The sequence below is a fragment of the Phasianus colchicus genome, chromosome 5 (genome assembly GCF_987193195.1).
Source record: "Phasianus colchicus chromosome 5, bPhaCol1.hap1.1, whole genome shotgun sequence".
Lineage (NCBI taxonomy): Eukaryota > Metazoa > Chordata > Aves > Galliformes > Phasianidae > Phasianus > Phasianus colchicus.
In genome coordinates, this window is record NC_143440.1 from 44,666,048 (window position 1) to 44,687,655 (window position 21,608).

At 42.7% G+C, this 21,608-nt stretch overlaps 1 protein-coding gene across 11 annotated transcripts in view; it reads right to left on the bottom strand.

The window, feature by feature from the left end:
- Positions 1-21,608, bottom strand: part of FOXN3 (forkhead box N3) — a 228,412-nt gene that overhangs the window by 65,649 nt on the left and 141,155 nt on the right. For all 11 annotated transcript variants that reach the window (XM_090141498.1, XM_090141497.1, XM_090141503.1 and 8 more), the window contains one exon: positions 5,012-5,076. In XM_090141498.1, coding sequence (XP_089997624.1) covers positions 5,012-5,076 — 65 coding nt within the window. The remainder of the gene's footprint in view (positions 1-5,011; positions 5,077-21,608) is intronic.

The following is a 21,608-nucleotide window of genomic DNA, read 5'->3' on the forward strand; positions in this document are numbered from 1 at the left end:
TATATGACCATGCTTTGGCCATCTCCACCACATGTTATAGTCAGACAGGACATCAGTACACTAAAACGTGAAAGCCACCATCTTTGATTGAGGGAATCAATGGTCAATGCCTTGCCTGCAGGAGCAGCGCCCAGTGTTTTCATGTCTGCTCTACAAAAAATTCCAGCTGCTGTCTCCTTCTGGTCCTGGTGATACTTGCTGGTGTGTTTCATATCCCTCCTTCTACAGCTTGCCACAGGCAGTGCCCACCATCTCCAGCTATAGCAAGGGCAGCTGGACCAAGGCTGGTCATGCACACACTGGAAGCATCAGTCAGAGACGGATGTGTCTTGTGGTGAATGAGGATGCCTGTGCTCGCAGCTGGTGGCACACAGCTAGCAAAGCAGCGTGTGAGGTCCGGGGAAGACAACTCCTGCTTTCTGGGGCTTCCCAGCCAGGTGAGACCAATAGGACTCCTCACTACTTCCCTCTCATGCTTAGTGAATGGGAGAGGAATTTGTCAATCTTTTTTTCCCATTTCTAATTAAAAAGGTTTCGCTAAAAGAAAGCTCACTTAAAGGATGGCAGCTCACTGAATGCAGCAATCCTGAATGCAGATGTAAGCCAAGGTCCACGAGAAACACTTCACATCTCTAGAACAGCAGTACGTGACTTTGATGTTGCACCCACAAGCAGCAGATTTAAATGGTGCTGGTTATCAGCAAAGCAAGTGGATGAACTTGCTCACAACATAAGCAGACTGTATGGAGAGATCACGGCTGTGCCCCCAGCTGACCAGAACTGCTGGAACATCAGAAGTCCTGTACTAACATGCAGAAGAATTTCTATATGATACGGGTGATGAAGCACTGGAACATCTGCTCTGGATCACTTCTCTGGAGATATTCAGGACCTGTCTAGACACCTACCTATGCGACCTATTGTAGGGCATCTGCTTTAGCAAGGGGCTTGGACTTGATGATCTCTTGAGGTCGCTTCCAACCCCTGTGATTCTGTGAAGCTGAATCTGTGCTTCCAGGTGTCAACCCAGTTCACTGAGGAGAACCCAGTCTCACGAGCAACAGCACACAGATGACCAAGGGTCACTTTCTTATGCTAGGAAATGAAGAGTCACTCACCCTGCTACCACAAAGGTCTGCTTTTGCTGGCCTTTGGCCAGAAACCTAAGACCCAAGAAGTGCATTAAGCCTGGCAGGCACATGCTTGCCTTAAAGCACAGAGGGTGCTGTCAGTGTGCTGACCAGCCATGGGGTTCCTGCATCTCCCAGGGCAGCTTCTGCAGCTCTCACATCCTGCTACAGTCCTCCACAGAGTATGAACTGCATCCAAAAATCTCCACTTTCAAAGCACAGTGTCCTGTTTTCCCAACAGCTGTAATTATACCCACAGGCACCATCTCTGGACACTTCCTTGAAACACAGTACAGAATAAATTTGATACAAGAAGACACAGTAATACGTTGTGTTTAGTTTCAGTGTGAGAGCAAATAATACAAAGAACAGTGAGTTCCAAGTGTGATTTTTTTTTTATCAAAATGAAAGTTTTCTCTTCAAGAAATAAACAAAAACCTTCCATAGACCTTCATCTTCTTACAGGTGGCACCTGGCTGGGAAGCTCTCCAGAGACCAGACATATCTTACAGGTGGCACTCTCACAGCTGAAATTTATGTATGACTGCTACTAAACGTTCTGTTAAAAATGTATTTTTAATTTCTTCTGGGAGAACATTATATATATTGAGAGCAAAATAGTTTTATTATTGCAATTGATTTGTGAACAATAGCATCCTCAAGGCAACATCCTAAGCTTAAAACTCAAGATCCATGCAGAGGAATAAAACAGATTTTATCTGAACAAAGTGCATTAGTTTCAAGGCCTTCAAATTAATGAGAATACATCCGCACCTATCTCACCCAGCACAAGTTCCTGAAGAGTTTAGTACACATCCACATTAAAGACTTCTTCATGTCATGCACTTTATGAAATAAGAATAGAGATGTGAAGGCAGATGAAAACAGGAAAAAACAGTGGGAACAAAAGCTAACTATAAAGAAGGTAAAAAAAAAGCTATGATTTGAAATAAACAACACAACATGTACAATAATGAGTTACAAACTTCTGTGTAGGAAAGGTAAAGCAGTAAGAGCAAAATGCTGTATTTCTTTGTCTTGGGAATCCTGAAGGCCAGAATGCAGCAAGCCCCTTAGATGTACAGATCAGTTCTGAGAGGAGGTATTAGAACCTGGTATGGCCGGTGTCCTACGTGTCTACCTGTATTACATACTGCATGGAGTTTCATGAGAAAACCAAAGAGCAAAACTATATAGAGTACAATTCTCATCTAGTAGAAGGAGCTCAACATTTTAAATGGCACTGGTAACTTACTCAACAGTAGATTTACCATTTGTTTGTTTTGATATGAAAGTTAATGCTTGGAATCACAGTACCATGATCATCATAAAAGAAACTGAGGTAGCTATCCCATACCCAATAAAATTACAGACAAAATGAACACAGAACATATATTTTGGGAGATGTGTTCAAAATTATTCAGCAAAGTACTGGACAGAAAGGAACAGAGAATTAATCCTGCTCACATCAAAGACTTTAAGGGAACAGAATTACCACAATGAATTTTAGCATCCCCTTCTCCTCATTTGCCGTTTTGAGGTACACAGATAGCTGGTTTCTCCTGATCCTTGGAGAAGTAGATTAAATCTTCCACTATGGTTGAGTTCACTTTGCCAAACAGGTCAAGTATACAACAAATGGAAACCATGAGTGCTTGCTAGTCTTCCTTGGCTAAAAAAAATACTACTTATGTTGCAGATAAAGAGCATTATCTTTAACAACTCAGAAGAAATGTGGTATGACAAGTAGACATATTACATTTACTAAAATTTCAGAATTATTCTATATTATTGTCTGTAACACTCACTGAACTTTCTTTTCACAAGTAGCAAAATACTTATCGAGTAAAATTTGTTACCTAAGCTTTTGCCAATCAGACTGCAGTGATATAACCTGAAACTGGTATGTAAGTCAACATTTCATTCCTTCATGTGAAGTAAGCCGGATATAAGCACTGGCAGAAGAAACATAAGATGGCCACGTAAGGTGGGTCTTCACAAATCTCTCCACCCCATCACCTCCAACCTCCCTGCAGAGCTAGCATTCCTCTACACAAGTCCTGTGGAAAAGACAGAAGCAGCAAAGAAGTGGATTTCCTATTCACATGCAACTTGCTGAAGTCTGTGCTTAGAAGACCTCATTGTTGGGAAAAACAAAAGAAAGGAAAAAAAAACCAAATGACTTTGTTATTTTGCTGTTTTACAATCATAACCAAGTACTAAAAGACAACTTTCAGAAGTTTTATCTTCACACTTTCATTCTTCTAGCCTCATTGCTGGGTCACACATATGAATTGGTTCACTTTTCCACTTGTAACAGCAACTCAGGATGCCAACTCACTTACAGGTCTTGAGGTTAGTTGCTTGAAAAAGCAGTCATCTCTCTCTTTTTCTCTATTTCTTTAACATGAGGTAGGTTTTTTTGTTTCCCTCTTCTTTAAAAAGACATGGAAGAGTAGAAGAGAAGAGAGTGGAGAACAACACGCTTTTTTATTGGCAGAAGGTTTTGAGCAACAACTCAGGCAGTGAGGACTACAAAAATAGCTGTACTTTGCTCCTAGACATCTTGCATCACATGAAGAAGTAAAAAACACAGCCATACAAACTTGACAGAGCAGCCTACATTTTATGAACTGAAATCACAGAAACCATATATGTGCAAGCAGAACAGTTGAACAACCAAATGAAGCCTATCTATTCACAATAGTTTCTTTTTTTCTTTAAAAAAGGAATCAACAACAAAATTCCAAAACTGCAATGACAGCAAATCTGCCCTACTGAATTCAAATTCAAAGGCTGCCAAGCTCTACAATTTATACTGTTAAGAAATAATCCCACTGCCTTAATGTATCTAGAATACGTATGAACAAATCTCAGCATAAGTATTAGATAATAGAATGATGCAAAGTCCTAGGTATGTGCAAGGAATCAGTTGAAAAATATTCTCAGGTGAACTACAAATGCTGGACTAGGTTGGCGTGCAGAAGATGAGCAGTGCTGCCTGCCAATTATTCACCTGTGGGCCTAGTTACAAGTAAGGTTTCATTTTAGGTAACTTGGACAAATGTTTGGAGGACCTTACACAGCATTTTCTGCCAGAAAAAAAAGCCATAGAACCCTTGGTACCATGTGAATAAACACAAAATTAAGACACGTCATGGACAGCTGCTTGCAAAGACCATAAAATCTTCTTAAATGGTCTTAGTTACTTCTGCACCATACATAAATGTATAGAGTATGGGGTAGCAGCCTTCCGTGCTCTTAAGACACTTCCCTTAAGAATGATGGTAGTTCCATGTGTTCAGCAGCAGAAATATAAACACACTGTGCAGTGAGTAATGGTATTATCCATCTGAATAAGATATTTCAAATTCCTCTGCAAAGATAAGTAGCCTTACACATGGTAGCTTTCTGGAGACAGATACTCTGCTACTGCTTATCCGCTACAGCACTGCTACCTACCTTTGGGCACCTTTAGATAAATCACAACTAGGAGGTAAAAGAAAGGACATCTCCCAAAGAACGGCCCTGCTTCATCCACACATCTAAAAGCAGTGTTACTGGAACATTTCATTCTGGACATTCTTTACTCCACGAAGGTTAAAAAAACCAAAACAAAAAAACCTTTGCAATACTATACCGTAAGTAAATTAATAATCTGAGGAAAGAAACAAAGCAGCCATTTTTATAGACTACACTCACTTTATGTAGTGAATCATCATTTTCAAGGCACCAGATGCGCAGTAAAGGAAAAAGATTAAAGGAAACAAAAACAGTTGGTTACTTGTTGCCCAGTGAATATTACAAAAACTGTCCAGTTTGCAAGCAGAGGTATAGGTTAAGTAGAACAGTTACTCCAAGACGTAGCATCCATCACCTACCTTGCAGAAGAGCTCCATTTCTCTTGAAAAAGGTGCTTCCTGGCCAAATGGGTGGACCTGATGTGCTAAAGGTAATAAGAAATAAGTGTAAAAAAAAATCTCATTCACATTAAATAATTATAAGTTACTATTTATACGAATTTCATTTTGTTTTCACTAAAGAAGCTAATGCAACTTCATGGCATTTTTGCCTTCAAGCAAGAGTCTAAAATTTCTCTTTAAAAATAGGTTAATTTTATTCAAGATGCATTCTCTTCATAAGAACAATTCAGCACAGCACACACCCACACTCTCATTTAGAGGAAGAAAGAAAAAGGTTATTTGGAATAAATAATAATAAAAAACAAACCAAGTTGAAAATTTTTTCAATTTCTTTCTGAATTCTCAGCATAGCAAATTATATGCCTTTTTTCCATGCCACCAACTAAAACTAAACCCACTGTGCTCCACATTCCCCAGCCAGCCATGACGCTGCCCAGTACCACCAGCAGCTCCAGCCATGTGCCTGCATGGCACGCCTGGCCCCATGGAAATAAAGCAAGAACACCTTGTTCCTTCCCTAACCCCGCAGATCTGTCTGACAGCCCATCCTCCTGCCAAGCTCAGCACCCCAGGAAAGTGCCTGGCAATGCCTATGAGAAATAGCTAAAATCACAGGAAAGGTGTTAGAACATTGCTGAGGCAGGTGGAAGGGACAGGCTTCCACGGACCTCCCCTATGGTTGGGAAACAGGCTTCCAAATAAGCCCTCTAAGCTTGAAGACAATCATATGCATTTTACTGCACAAAGTTTTTACTGAAGTTACTATCACTAAAGTACATGATCAGGACAGCAGTAATTGCCCTGCTCCCAAATTCTAGCAGAAATTAAAAGCAAGAGACTAAATATCCTTCATTAAGATCAATATCAGGCAACTTTGCCTCTGCAGGTAATCCCCCTTGCCCTCTGCAAAGCCCCACACGCCATTTCTGCTGTTACCTTTGTCCTTTGTCTACAACTACGAGGCAACAAAATGGAAAGCAGATGCTGTCTGTTGCATTCACGGAATGAGCAAAGTTTTGATAAAATGCCATACATTGAAAGGAAACCCACTATTTTTACAGTCATTCTGCAGAGACTCTTGTGCTAACATACAAAAGCTTCAGTGCGTGGCTTATTTCAATAAAGCGTTAAAATACAGACCATGAAAGGATCCACGGCAATTACAGGAGTAATAAAAACCTTCAATACTCCTGAACAAAAAGGGAGTTCAAAGACACAGAGAGAGAGACTGAAACGACCAAAAAGAAGTTAAGTAGGCCTACATTCAGAAGCGCTAGAGTGCACTGGGGCGTGCACTTGTCTGAATGCACACGCTCACTTCACAGGGCTTAATATAACCGACTGTTTGCATTTCCTATAGCGAGCGCCAGCTCCTCAAGTGCAGCTCCTCAGCTCACACAAAGGTCAAGGGCTGCTGAGGGCGTTTGTACTCCTGCAAACAGACTCGATGCTTTCTATCACAGCGAGTCCAGGGCAATGTGTGGGGCAGGAGCCAACGGGCTGTGAGTGGTGGAGCAGCCCTCTGACTGCAGCCTACACAGTCCCCCTCCTGCACACCATTACTTCACTTGCTTCTGCCTCAGCAACGAGGACTTGCAGCGCTGCACCTCCACGTGTCTTCAAATCCAAACAGTGCTGGTGGGGATGAGAACTGGAGCAGTGGCAAAAACCCAGGCTGCTGCCTGCTTCTGGGTGGGAGAGGGTTAAAGAGGAGAGGGATAACCATGTATTTGAATAGACAAAATGTCTCCACCTAAGAAACAAAACAATAGTGATTTATCTTATTTTCCAACTTGAAGGCCCAAGGCTCTTTTAAAAAAAACTCCAATCTGATTCAGCACAAATTCACAAACTGAGGAAATTAACTGTGCCTTCCCAGGGAAGGAAGCTGAAGAATTCAAGAATGTAAATAACGTAGACAGTGACTGGTTGAGCCTTTCAAACAACCAACTTCTGTGTTTGTGGGACTTTGCTGGAGTTCAGCTATACCAGATCAGCGCTGGAGAAATCATCTTTCCATTCCCAGATTTTTGCCTATGAAGTCTCAGATGGCATTAATTATTAAAACGTATTTCAAGTTGAGAAATGAAAGTTAAGCTATCTCTCACTTCAATGTGTTCAGAAGCTGCTTCTCCCTGTTCCAGATTAAGAAATCATTTTAAAAACTTCATTCTTCTAAAGATCATCTATGATTAAAAAAAACACTGGGTCCATCCCAGGCATTTTTCCAAATGAACTGTTCCTTCAGTTCAGTCTGTAAGAGACTGGAGAACCATGACTGCTTCTGCTATAACATAAAAATATGAAACCTGCTTTATGAACTTCAATATGTGTATGAACAATCAATATGTGCTGTAAGATTAATGCTTATGCAGTTGGCATTACTAACAGCGGAGTTTTTCTCCAACCTGATGAAATAAACACACTGACTGAAGTCAAATTTCATTTCCAATCCATCCCCACAACACTAGTGAAGAAAGGCAGCTACTGGTTTGAACTGCACTGCTGCAGGAAAACCTGCAACCCGTGAAGGTCTGGACTGACTTAACCTCCCAGCAGTAGACAAGCACAGTGTGCTTCTCTGGGGCTTGGATCAATAGCAAAGAGCTGAAATTGCAAACGAACATCTTGAAAGTACACTAATTAGCATAGCTAATGGATAAGAGGGTATAGGAAAACCTCAACAGTTACCTGTCAAGGACCATTGGTTTGATTTGTAGAAAACATGGTCACTTGAAGCATACGCTCAGTCAAAGGAATACCCCAGAGTGCAGCAGCATTTGTTGCAGAGGCACCAATTTGCTGCAAATGCCTACAGTGACAAGCAGGCCTGGATTTCTGCTGGAGGCAGTTATCCCTCTGGAGACTCAACCAGCAGGAACCCTCAGTGCTGCAGGGCCAGCATAGGAAGCAGCCTCAGCCAGAAGGGTAGCAGGGATGCTGTGAAGGAAAGCTTTTCCATCAGAAAATGCTGCTTTGCTGAAACCTGAAAAAATCCAGTGTTTGGGCACAGCTTTGCTGGGAGCTGTCTGGCCACTCCTGGGCACACAGAAGTCACCCCATGCACGAGCCCCTTAATTGCACTACCACAGGCACACGTTTATGAGATCACTGAAAGGCGTGCAAGATTCAAGGGACTTAAAAAAGGAAATGTATAACCTTTCTCTTCTGGAATTCATATTAGAGCAAGGGGACAGTAGTTCCTAAAGCCAACCACTAAAACAAAAAATAAAGCCAGAGTATGAATTCTCTTCAACAGTTGCAGCATTTCACAAATGTGCCAAAATCTCTCACAGGCCTCTATGTCAGAAAGGCCTGATTAATAGATTTTAAAACCCAAACAACTGAAAACTCAAATTCAATTCTGTGGGACTGTACACAATTAAGGGCTGATGAAAACACAGAGACAGCAAATGGAGAGCAGTGCATTTGCTCCTGGCCTGTCCAGAGCGCAATGGGAGGCAGACGGGTAACCAAATAGCGTGCCCAGCAAAGGCCCGAAATGCAAAGATGAGTGACTGAAGCAACTCTACACCCAGGCCAAGGCAGCAGTTTTGTGAAAAGCTGAGGTGGGAAGAAATGCAATTCTCCCTCTCCTGAGCAGCACAGCGACACCTGAGGAGAGATGGGAAGACATCAGCTCATGGCTACTCCTTGCCTAGGGCTGGTAGCACTTTCAGCTCAGTAGCTGAACTGAATCTCCCAGGAGTGAAGGCATCGCTGCAGGGCCTTCATTGCCAACCCATTCCAGAGTTAAATTCCTCACTGCAGATTCACCTGCACTTCTGACAACCAGTGAGCTGAAGATGCCCAAGGAGGGCATCAAACCTAGAAAGAACAAGTTGCCTTGTCAAAGCAACCAGCAGAGCCTCTTGTGGGCTGGGACACCCACTTACCAAAGCTTCTGAAAAGCAAAAAAAAATACAACCATTCTTACATTCAAAATAGTAATAGGTGTTCTTGTCTGTCTGGAGTCCATAAAATCCTGCATCATCGGCAGCAGGGAACATTGCTCTTGGAATGTGTGTTCAGCTCTAGAAGCAAGCTGGACTCAGCCTACAGCCAGAAGGTGCTGATGGACTCCCAGCCAAGCCACAAGGCTCTGATACATACCACTTTTTGAGAAGTCAGCTTTAAATGAAGAGCTAACTGAGACAAACATGACAGAAAAATGTTTTACTGAGAATACAGTATCCTTCAGTGCTTCAAGGTGCGCAGCACTTCTTCAGGCCAGACAACCTGGGTTCTCCAGTTGTCAATGGGAAAGCAGAGAGGTGCAGCCCTCGTGCTGCTAGATTGCCTCCAGTGCTCCTCAGTTCCTCAATCCCTGCACTATTGCCAAATCACACTCAGCATTCTGCCCAGCCTGGATGTCTGTGCTGGGCTGCATCTTCCAGGAGCTGGTCCCTACCAGTGCTGCAGGGAGGCCTCGGTGCCGTGCATCTGGCTGCGCTGCAGTTACACTGAAGCATCTGCCACTCGCATTATCAATTTTGAGCGATAGGGAAGCATTTATATACTGCTGCACCTCTAACACTGCGTTTTGTTAACAAGGAAAAAGCCTGCACAACCCTGCCAGCAGCTCGCTGGCAGTTAATATCACAATTAGCTATTGCCTGGCAACAGTCAAGCAAGCTTCCTCTCAAATCAAAGGGGAAAAAAAACTGCCAAACGGGGCTAATGACAATACATAAAAAATAACTGGAAGGGACGCATTAAGGTATTTCCTGATTTTAATGAAACCTGACTACTTTAGAGATTTTAAAAATACAAACCCATTACTCTATCCTCTCAGATTTTCCGTAACTGACACTACATTATTCTTAAGAAGATTTATGAATTCACAATAGCAGTTTTTAATTTATGAAGACTGATCTAATATTCTGGTGATGCTCCTCTTCCCTCTGCACTTCAGGCTTTTGCTGTCTCTCGGTATCTCTCAGTCACTGCGACAGGCGGCACGGAGACTTTCAGCTCCTGGATGGAGCTTCTCCTGGTTCCCCCAGGGTGCCTGGCACATTTGTGAGTGAATAATAAAGATTCTGATCTCTTGCGCAGTCTAAATGAGTTTTCTATATGTCAGGACTGCCAGAGGGACTACATCTAAATTTTTATTAAAGACAAAAGAAAAGTTGCACAGGAAAGCTATTCACAAATGAAACACCTGAAAATAAAATGTAATGTTACTTTGTGAAGGATAAAGTGGAAAGTTGGCCAGATCTTTGCATTCCTCAAATAGCCAAAGCCATTCTCCTGCCACTGCCTCCACTTAAAATAAGTAATTAAGCAAACAGGTAGAAAAGGAAAAAAAAAACAGGAATTAATTAAAAAAAAAAAAGAGGAAGAAATCTTCATATTTTTTAGATGTGGGATGAAAAGGGTGATGCCTGTTCTCAAGAAAAACATGGCCATGTGTTCTTTGGAGTCCATCAGTGACTCAGCTGAGGGACTTAAGGGGCCATTCCCACTGCTGAAGTGATATACGAAGCCTTCTCATCCCCTAGTGAGACTGCAGCCTTCAGAAAGAATTTCAGTCTTTCCAAAGAGCTGAGTACGTATTTGTGGACAACAATGGAAGAATTTCTCTTTAAAGAAATTAAAAAAAAAAAATCCTTATTTTTATAGAGTTGTTTCAAATATATGGGTATTTGAAGTATGACACAAAGAGACAAATACAAGCTTGCCACTAATAATTTTTGTTTAAGTATTTTAACACATTTATTGTGAGCACATTATAATTCTAGGCTGAACACTAAAATAGGAAAAAGTCCAGATATATTTAGAAATTCATTGGGAAACAACCATCCCACATTACTTTCAATTAAAACAGATTTGTCTCCAGCGGGAATCAGGAGATGCCGGCTATCGGCCTCAAATTCTCATTCTGCCTCTACCTCTGAAGCACGCTGTGACTCCAGGCAAGTCACTTCTTTATTCCTCAGTTTTATTTTTCTTCTTTTGGGAAGAGCAGAAATACATCCTTACCAACACAGCCTGCACACCTCTGGGAGGAATAAAGAACTGTTAAGTAACAAGACGTTAGATGAGGAAAAAGTCTTTTGAAGTACATGCAGCTAAAGAAGGAACAAGACAGCACATTTCTACTAGAGGACTGGTTGTTATTTTCCCCTGCTTTCCTCATTTTCAAGTAAGAAAAAACACTGCAGGTCACCTCACACACTGTAAGGCTGTCTTTCTCCTTAATCCACAGCTGTTATTACCTGGCTCCTAGGCCATTTATTACTGGATGAAATCCCGATGGTAGTCGGCTGGGAAACCTGAGAGCTGCACACAGCTGCCCATGTGCTATGAAGCATGCCTGCACCAGCTCATGCAGGCATGGCAGGCCAGTTCCCTGAAGCCCAGGTGATTCCAAATGTGGACAGCTAGCGACCTTGAGACCGCTGCAGGCCTGGGCTCCTTTGGACTGCAGCTGCATCAAACGCTGACCTGCTCAGCGGAGAGAAGTCTGGCTCTCTTCTATTCTATGAAACCAGAAAGGAAGCACTCTGGTATTCTGATTATAAGCTTTGTCTGATGAAAAACAAGAGAGCGGAAGAAGACCTTAACTTGCAATTTGATATGAAGAGTCTATTCAGAGTTAATGCTAAAAAAATCAAACGAGGCTTTGGAGAACTTTGATGCATTGGAGCAACTGAGCCACCGGCTAAGCACAGCACATACAAGCACTCTCCCAGTCTGAAACCCATCAAAATTTAACACAGCCTAAGATGGCTCAGTTTACTTCTGTTACTCTGGTGTTCTATTTATTACAGTTGCAGAATTTCAGCAGCTCTGCCGGCACACCTGCCTGGATTTCACAGTTATTTCTGTGTCAGGCTCCCACTTATATTTCCACCCATGGCGTGACCAGGCCCATCCATCAGTCAGACATGAGATAAACAATAGACACATCTCTGCTAAGAACAGCTTGTCATCCATCGGTGAAAACATGCTTCTTGTTAAACACAATGATGTACCTCGAATATGCACAAAGTTATAGACATGGACACAGCAAAGCAAATCTGATCTCCAACAAAACAGAAATAGATGGCAAAAAGGAAGAGGAGGCCTTCAAGTCCCCCACTCAAAATGTTTCATGCCACTTGCTGAAATTCTTATTCATCTGCTGTGGTGTGATTCCTCATTCCACCAATTTAAGTACTAGCAAAACTCAAAACCAAGCATGACCCGCAGGCTGCTGCCAATATGAATTCCCCTCTATCACTTTCTCAAAGCCAAGGCGCTTACCAGCAGAAATTTTCCATACTTGGTCTTTCTCATTAATCTTGAATGAATGTGGTTCAGGCGATTCAGAACTAATCTGGCTTCTGGAATTACAGAAGCAGAGGACAAAACGAATGTTTAACCTCTCCCCTGGAACACTTAACCTCTCCCAGATGCTGAGGGTATTTTTCCCGGGGAAGCTTAATGTGCTCAGAGGCTCCGCAGCACGGCTCGCTCCTCTGCAGCAGTGATGTGTGGCACAGGGCTGCGCAACACACTGCTCGATGCACATATCAAAAAGGTAGGCAAACATGGAAAAAGTGATGATAATATTAATTGCAAAGAGAAGTTGAGCACTCACATATTTGGAGAGCCCCAGTTATAGTTTGTGATTGTACTTCTTCACGTGTATTGGCTACAAGAGCCCTGCATTCAGTGGTCACAGACTTCTCCTATCCCCTAGAAGATAACTGCCTGAGGACCGCACTGCATGACGTGAGAAGTGCTCAAAAGTTGAAGGATACACACACTTTGTGGGTGCTTCTATCATCAGCACGCAAGTTCAACGTATAAACTTCAAGTTATCCTTAGATACATAACTTTAGAAAGGAACTGCTAAGCCATAAAAAATGAGTATGTTTCACTCATTCACATTCCTGTGATTACTCAGCTTGAAGAACCCCCATAAGGGTCAGTCAGAGCAGGGACATTCAGCTCACTGATCCCGGACTGGGTGCTGTATAGGACCTGTGCGTCCCAAATCTCCACTTGCTACCCCACTCTGTCCTCCAAACCAACTGTATTCTACTTACTTCCGCAGCAGCAACAACCATGGCATCCAACCCCCAGTATCTTCTGCTGAAGATTTGCAAAGCAGAGCTATGAAATAATGCATTTCACACATTCTGCAGATCTAACAGTAAACAAATACTCAGAGGACTTCATTTTTACTCATTTTTAAATTATCTTTTGCCACTTTCATCTTGGCAAAAAATAAACCTCCCACCTGTAATGGGAAATAACATTCAGAGTGCATCTTTATCCCTAATTCTTAACTCTCAGAACAGCTGTTCAGCCTGTTGAGAATAGTAACACTATAGTTAACAGCTCTGTAATACTTTTCTCAAGTTATAGTTTAACCTGCACAAATGAAGAAACTGATCAAGGAAAAGAAAAGCTGACCTTTCCGTTATTTATAGCAACAACTTACACATCTACTTTTAAGCCAGCAATTTTTTTATGACAGATGAAGTTGAATCTTCACCAAGGAGACTATTTTTCCAGAAAATGCATTATAGTACTACTGTTTCAACAAATCTCAGCTTTCTCAGTGGAATCTGGTGATCTGGTCTATGCTTTCCTCCATTGGCTGCTTCTTCTCATTTGTTTGCATAGAAATTGAAAGTGACCCAGTAAGATACAGCTTCAACACACTGTACTTCACTCTGGAATTTGCAGGAGACAAAGCAGAGGTAGAGCAATAAAGGCTGCATGAGGAAAGATAGAGGTGAGCATGACAGTTGCTCGTGCTATCAGATAGGTTTCTATGAGATACTGGTTTCTAAATCTCTGCATTATCAGCTGCAATTTCATGTAGGGAAGGCTGAAAAAAAAAACTGTCACAAACATGAAAAAAGCCACGAACCTGCAAGTAGCTTAATTTACTTCTTCCATATGGTATATTTAGACAGCAGTTTGGCAATAATCTTGTGGGAAAACACACAGCCTAGAGAGAAGTCTAGGCCATTTATTCTCTCTTGATAAAACTCAAGAAAGTTGAAAAAACAAAGGCCAGCATGACAATTTAGTGATCCTCTGTGTGCCTTCAACAGATCTGGTTTAACAGGAGGTTTAATTCTCCCAGATAAGCCAAGATGTTCTGCAGGCTTTACCTGCTTGGGGGCAGCCCCGAAAAGGGGGGTATTTTACCAGTGAAGAGCAACATCTCTGTGGGCACCAAAAGAAGCTGTTAAGGATGGCCAAGGTTATGTCAGCTACAGTGCAATTCTTCCAATTGATTCAGTATCTGCCATGTGGTTGCAAAAAAAAACCTCATTAGTATTAACTAGCAAAAATATGTTCATGAGTGTATCTGCACTCTCACTCTCTCTCTGTAATTAATCCCCGGAGTAAAGCTGTTCCTCAGATCACCTCAAATATAGAAAATCAATGAGTTAGATTACAGGAAACAATTAATTATGGTTCACTGGTGTTTAGAAAATGACACTGACACCCTGACATCTCCAGATAGCGTTTGTGCCCTCTAAAGCAGCAAATCACAGAAAGTAACAAACTCTGCTCTTCAGATATCAGATGACCTCAAGCACGCTCATTCTAGTGAAATGACCCTCATCAGTCATAAATGAATGGGACATAACCTTTTAAACATTAAAGACACAATTAATTTACAGAGCATCCATTCACTACAACCAATTAAGCAAAAATATTTTCTTCACACATTAATGTAACTTCTGACAAACCATGGGGGAAAAAATGGAATAAGCTGCTCTGCCACACACCATTCCAGCTAATTCTCATGCTAGTGACTTCATTCATAATCAAGTCCCTTCTACTCAGTCATACATAGCACATTGCTGAATTTTCCAGCCAACACAGAAACAGCTGTAAGCAAACACGCATGGACTGGGAAGCAGCAAGTCCGTCCCTGTGCAGTCCTGACCCTTCAGCTGTCTGCCATGAGATGCAGCCAGCAGCGCTGCGGCTCTCGGCTCAGCTGCAGCACACTGAGCCATCAGATTTTGGGAAATCCCTGAGCCTTGATTTTACATCACAAAGAAACATGAAGTGATGCAGGGTGTGAGCAGAAATTGCTGTCATCTCAGTGGACCCCTTCATCCTTTTGTTTTCCCACTCATCATAAGAGGACCTGCCACTCTCTTGTCATTGCTAACTTCTGCCTGAATCTCTCCGTTCTTGAATACCTTTTGGGTTTTATTTATGTCTCCATTTCAGAAAGTTTATGGCTAATGTGTAGAGCCTGTAGCATCTCAGTACGCGACCACTTTACATCTAAAGCCTTATTAAGCCAATCAGACAAATGCCATCAACAGTAAGAGAGCTTGTTTCTTCCCAAATCCCCATTCTCGCTTTTTGTATGGGAACGCCAGCAGTGGGCTCACCCCTTGGACTCCTCTTTTATTGGAGGGTGCTTGGAATTTAGGCTGTGAGCATAGAAAGCACCAGGCCACATTCACTAGGTTGTGGGAGAACAGCACAGCAGAACAAAGCCTGAAATGGACAAAATATAGCATTTAACTACTGCTTTGGATGAGAATTAAAATGCCTGTATACAAAGAAGTCCAAGAAAACAGCTCACCTCCATAAACAGTATGCAGAAATTCCTGTTTTGATTCTTATGCAAGGAGAAAAATATTCCCCACAAATTAAAGGGAGATTTATGCAAGCACTATGCTGCACATGCAATCCAGCCATGCCCAAGCGGCAAGATGATGCCTGCTGACCTCAGTGCCACGTGAGATGACAGCTTTAAGAATCTGCCTGTGAAAGCACATTGAGCAAGGACTGGCGTAAAAAGCAGCAGTACAGGGACCCAGGAGCAAGGCAGCATTCACTACTTCATTCTGAGACACTCCCCAGACTAGTGGGCACAGTAAACTGAAAGCAGCGCTTTCAAGCCTGCCTACCTGGGTTTTTCATTCTGAGCAGTTTCACTGAAAAGGAAAAAGAAGGCTGGTAACAGAAAAAAACATGATCTCTGCACATTGAGTATAAGCCAGCCCGAGAAACGCCTTCCGTCTTGAGAGGGATAGGAAGATTCATATTTCACCACTTCACCCAGTTTCACAGTCACTTAATATATTACACAGAAAAAAATTCAAATGAAACCCATCATGTCTGTAATTCTCCTCTGAAAACCCCTTTTCATAATTCTCTTTTGAGATGGAGAGGGAAGGGAAAGAGCCTGCTTCTTCTGCTGTCTCCAGGCAAGCTCCAGCCTTCAGCCCTAGAAACTCAAGTGGACGGTGGGTGCTTTCAGCAAGACAGCACAGCTCCATGCCTGCTTTCCTTCTAGAGAAAGGGGCTGACAGGAGGCAGTGAAGCTACGTGAGCTGCAGCTCTGCACGAGACAGCAAGTGGCCCTGGGCTCAGCTCTGTGCTAGGGGGTGGCAGGGGGCTGGTGCCTGCCTCATGGTAACCAGCAGAAAAAGTTTCCCAAAAGAAAAGAAAGGAGTTCAATTGGCTTCCCTTCCTTGGCTCTCCTTCTAAAGAATACAAATAAGCTTCCTGAGAAACAACAGGCCTTCCGATGAGCCAGGAGCTTTCCTCTGGTTCTGTTTGTTTATTAAAAACACTTTGATTTTGCAGGAAGAACTAACAAATGCGACTGGAGATCAAGTTAGTTAAAGAACCTTAAAAACCAACAGGACACAGATCTCCTACTTCAGCCACTAAACGGGATTGTCTCACTGGCTTGAGCAAAACTGTTGAATTACTTCCCCAACAAAAGAAAGGCACTCTTAGGTCCCATAATCTCATTTCAAATCCTTTTACCCACTCCCTACTCTTTTTGGCCTTGAAATCACAATCCTCTTTCAGTAATCTCAGCACTAATTGGTGCCAGCGCTCCAGTTCCTCCTGCCATGTCTTCCTCCCTCCCTCCCATATTGTTCAGGTGCTGAAAAGGATGGTGGGCCAGGGCTCAGCGCCCCTATAGTGAGCCTGTTCCTGCAAAGTAACTGTTCATAATTAGCAGGAAGCATTGCATCTTTAAATAGCACAGCAAGTGCTGCAAGGCTCTGCAGAGCCAAAGGAGCACTCGGGCACTGCTTGAGAAGTTCCAGGAGCTTGCTGACAATCTGTAGGCTGGGCACGCTGCTGTTTGGGGCTGGTTGGCCATCTACAGGCTGGGCATGCTGGTTTTTGGGCTGGCCATGAGCATCTCCAGCACTGCAGCAATGCTGCAAGCAGCTTTGTTCAGGATGGCGATAAGACAGCCTTTGTTTAAGAAATATTTAAGAATATGAATCCCTGAAAAATGGTAAGAAAATTGGAGCTTTAAGCAAGCCTGCTACTTTCCAGCTAATGACTGCATTTGCAGGTAGTGCTAGAAGGAAACAAAGACTCCTCTCACCAAGTGCTACCAGTGCACTTTCTGTAATTGGAAACTCCAGTCCTGCGAGGGCATTAAAAACAAACAAAAAAAGCTATCTCCAGTGGATATCCATTTCCAGCAAACCTAAGGCATTAAGCTTTGATTCAGGAAAAATAAACCAAAGGCTTCTAAAGTTCTTCAAGCTGGCAGAATTACATCACAGAGTGTATGCATCGAGTTTTGACACTGAGATATTATGTGGTGCTGTGTCCTGCCTTGAAGCTGAAGGGCAATGAGGAATGCCATCTGAGGAACCTAGACTGCCTGCATTGCACCCCCAAGCAGTGCTCTGAAGTAAGAATGCAATTGCCAGGCTACATCCCCAACCCCATCCACTAATTCATGCCCTCAGGCATCTACAATCAGTTATGGTACAAGGAACGCCTTAGCAAAGGATAAGACAATTGACACTCTCCTGAAAGATGCACCATGTGCATGGAGCTGAGTCTTGCAGCAGCTGGCACAATAACACAAGGTCTCACTGGACATAGGGAACCCACTGGAGCAACAGGACAGCCCCAGAGGCTTCTGTGCAAAAAGGTGTACAGCCTGGTCGTCACTGGGGAAGAAATCACAAGCTGTTACTTCAAGTATCCTCTGCAGACAACGTGAATATGCAAGAACCACAAGAAAAGACCATGTGATTTCCAATCACAGAAATTGGAAATCACATTGGACAGCAGGCTTGAGCAGAATGCCGAAGCTCCCAATGATTCTTCTTCATTTGCCCATAGCTCGAGATCAGCAAGTGTCTTAGTGGCTTTCAACATAAGACTGTGGAGTAAGGAGGCTCAGCTTTGTGTACACTCCTGCCCTATGAAAATATCCAACCAAAAAGCAACCCCTGGCACAGCACCATGCTGAGGCAACACTGTTCCATATCAGCTGGAACAGGAGCATTTGAATTTCCCATCTCTGGAAAATGCCATCTGCAGCCCCTGAGTGCAGGATCTGTTGCTCACTCCAGTTTGCCTGTGTCAGAAATTGGAGGCGAAATGCTCTCCTCAGGTCATCCAATTCTGCTTTCTGCCAGCAGAAAACTCCTTCCCACGGCCCATTTTCTGAGATTTTATTGAGTCTGCTTCTCAGCACTTTGCCAGACGGATTTCAAATAATTTCCTTTAAGAGATTAATTCAGCTAATAAGTTCATTATTTGCGCCTGGTCAGCAACCAAGATAGGCCAGAGCCTGTTTGTTTGTTTCCTCCTCACAGTGCTGAGTTTTCTACCCAAGTGTCTAAATCCATGCACAAGAGCAACACAGCAGAGCCAGGGAGACATCCCCATGAAAGCTGAGCTCCTGCCTTCACAGAGAGATTCCAATAACTTGTTTGTTTCACCAAAATGACTGTTCTTCTCTGTCCTGCTGGAGGTGAGCAAGCAGCCAGCACCAGCCCATGCCCACAGCCCTTTCTCCCCATCCCTGGAGACTCCTAGGATGTGCTTGCCCGTTTCAGTGCAGTTCCAACTCCCATGCCAGCCCAGGATTAGCAAAGAATTAAGTAAGAGAATAATTAGATTAGGAATAGCCCTACTGACACTGCACTTGAGTACAAAGATGCAGTTATTAAACTGCACCGTGCACATCAGCCTACCTCACCAGGCTCATAAGGGGTAGGGAATCACCAAGTTGTGGCAGGGCTCCTCCCTTCTCATCTGCAGCTTTACCCGGCACTGAAAAACTTTTCTATAGCATGGAAGTGACTTGAGAACATGGGTCTGCAAGTCAGGAAACCCTTACAGCAGCTTTAGAGCACTTACCTGCCAAAATGCACCTAAATGGTGCCTCCATGCTCTTCTGTGCAGAAACATTTGGGAGTGAAAGCCATAATTTTCCTATCACAGCACTGGGCCATCTAAGCAGCCTAGGAAGATGACAGCACAGTAACACATGCAGGATTGTTTTAAGAAAGCTCATATTCCTCCTCCAAAGCTCCAGTCCTTTAAAAGATAAACAACCAGGATCCAGTGCACACCATGGCTCTACAAGCACCATCAGCATAACCGAAGGGACAGCTTGGTACCACGCAAGGGCACTAAGAGCATCTCATAAAGACTTTGCAAAGGACAAAAAGGAAACATAGACAGAAGGATGAAAAAAACAAAAACAAAACATAACATTCTGCTGAGCAATCAGAAGGAGCAGCTCCCTGGAACCAGCCTGAGCACCGCTGCATGCTCCATCAGCGTGCTGTGGACAGAACATAAGCATGCTTCTGCTGTCTTTGGTTAGCCAGAGGGCCAACTCAGAAGCAGATCCAAACAGCCTGTCAGCAGTGCTCTGAGAGCACAAATTAGAAGCACAAATTAGTTCTTTTTTTTTTTTTTTTTGGTCAGTGCCATTCAACCCAGAGTGAACTCCTAAACCTCTTGTTCCAGAGTTATTCATACAACTTACTGCCATTTCTTCTCAAAGCAGAGACCACTTCTAGCATTTACAGCAGAAATTTCCAATTTCTTTCTTCCTAAATCTCAGCAACGCTATTTCTACCTCTGAAGTGAAAAGCAGCAAAAGAAAGCAGCGAAAGAAATATCTAGGCTGCTTGAGCAATACTGCTGATTATGGCTCTTCAACTACCATGGAATAAATGTGTTTGTATAAAGTCTTCCTTTTATATTATGCTACACTCACAAGTAGGAAAATAAAAGCTGACTGTTCCAGAAGTTTTGTTTGTTATTAATTCCCTTAAGTCTAGAAAATGATTTCATTTTAATTAATTGTTTTATTTATTTTTTTAATCTCATGAGAAAAAATGGTTGTCTTCATCTTTCATATGCAAAACAGCTAACCAAAGAACCATTTTTCATACAGAGAATGAACTCCAATTAATAGAAATCTTAAGTACTTGGGGAGCTGCTATGAATTCTGCCATGGATCAGACAGCTGGCTGGAAAAAAAATCTCTTTTCAGGAAAGTTACATAATTAAAGTAACCCAATTTTTAAATATTTTTTTGATTTTCTTACATATTTTTCTCCACCTGCTAATCCCAATAAAACATAAAAATAAATGAAACCCAAATCAACCTCAATTTCCGAAGTCTAAATCTCTCCCTGCACACGGGGAGCTGCACCCTGTACAACCAACCACCTGGCACAAATTCCCAATGTTCCATCTTCAGTATCTGCACTGCTATGCAATTAAGTTTCTGCAAATTTCACATATTCCAGCTTAAGAAACACCAACAAACAGAGACTAAAATCTAGAATGATATAAAATTCTAGACACTGGAATTTAAATGCCAAAGGAGTCTGTTCTGATCATCGTAGCTTTTTAAACCAGTCTTAGGAAGCTTTCCAAGTAGTTGGTAACTACAGTTCAAACAGGATTTCTTTTAGAAGGCTATCCAATAAAGTCATGATAAAAATAGCTACAGAAAAAGGTAGTGAGAGGTATACAGCTCTGCAAAATTTATAGAGCACAAGCAGACAACAGAAAGCCATCAGGGAAGTCAAAATCAGCAGCACAAACCCTGACAGCAGCAGCGAGGGGAAAACAGGCTGTAAGCAAATGCAAAGATCAACCCCAGCTGTAGGGAGCTGGACACCGGCTGCTACCTTCAGAAGGGGAACACTAATAAACTACAGCTATTCCTCTTTCACAAATGAAGTCCATGTAGTACTGACTCTAATACCAAAAATATGTCACACAAGCTAATAAAAAGAAAATTTAACAACTGCACGCATGCCGCAGCAAGCCAAGAAAGAAATGCATTTACATTTGTATTAGCAAGACCCACTGGCTGCGCAATCCCGGATGCCTTAAGAGCAGAGCAATGAAAAATTACAGTACATAACTGAAGCACAACACAAGCCTACAGAGCAAGTTCTGGCAATTAACAGGAGGAGATTGCCAACAAAGCAAAATGAGTCAGAGGGAAAAGTAAGGGAAGATCGGTTACAAAGCTCTGATCTATGCTGGTATTTGAGCTGCCCGATCTCTTCACTCCTTCCCTCTTAAAAAGGAAAAAAAGATCATGAAACCCAGAGGTCTAAATTTTGTGCTTTGCAAAGCAGACCCGTGCACATCCTGGGCAGCCCCGCAGACTCCAGTGTGGCCATCCTCTGGCAGCCATAAGCAGCCTGCCAACACAGTGAGTTGCTCGGCTGCGTGTGCCGGACATCGCACTGCCTGCTGCTCACTGCTGAGTATTTACATTGTTGTAATGGAAATTGGTTACCTTCAGGAAAATAAC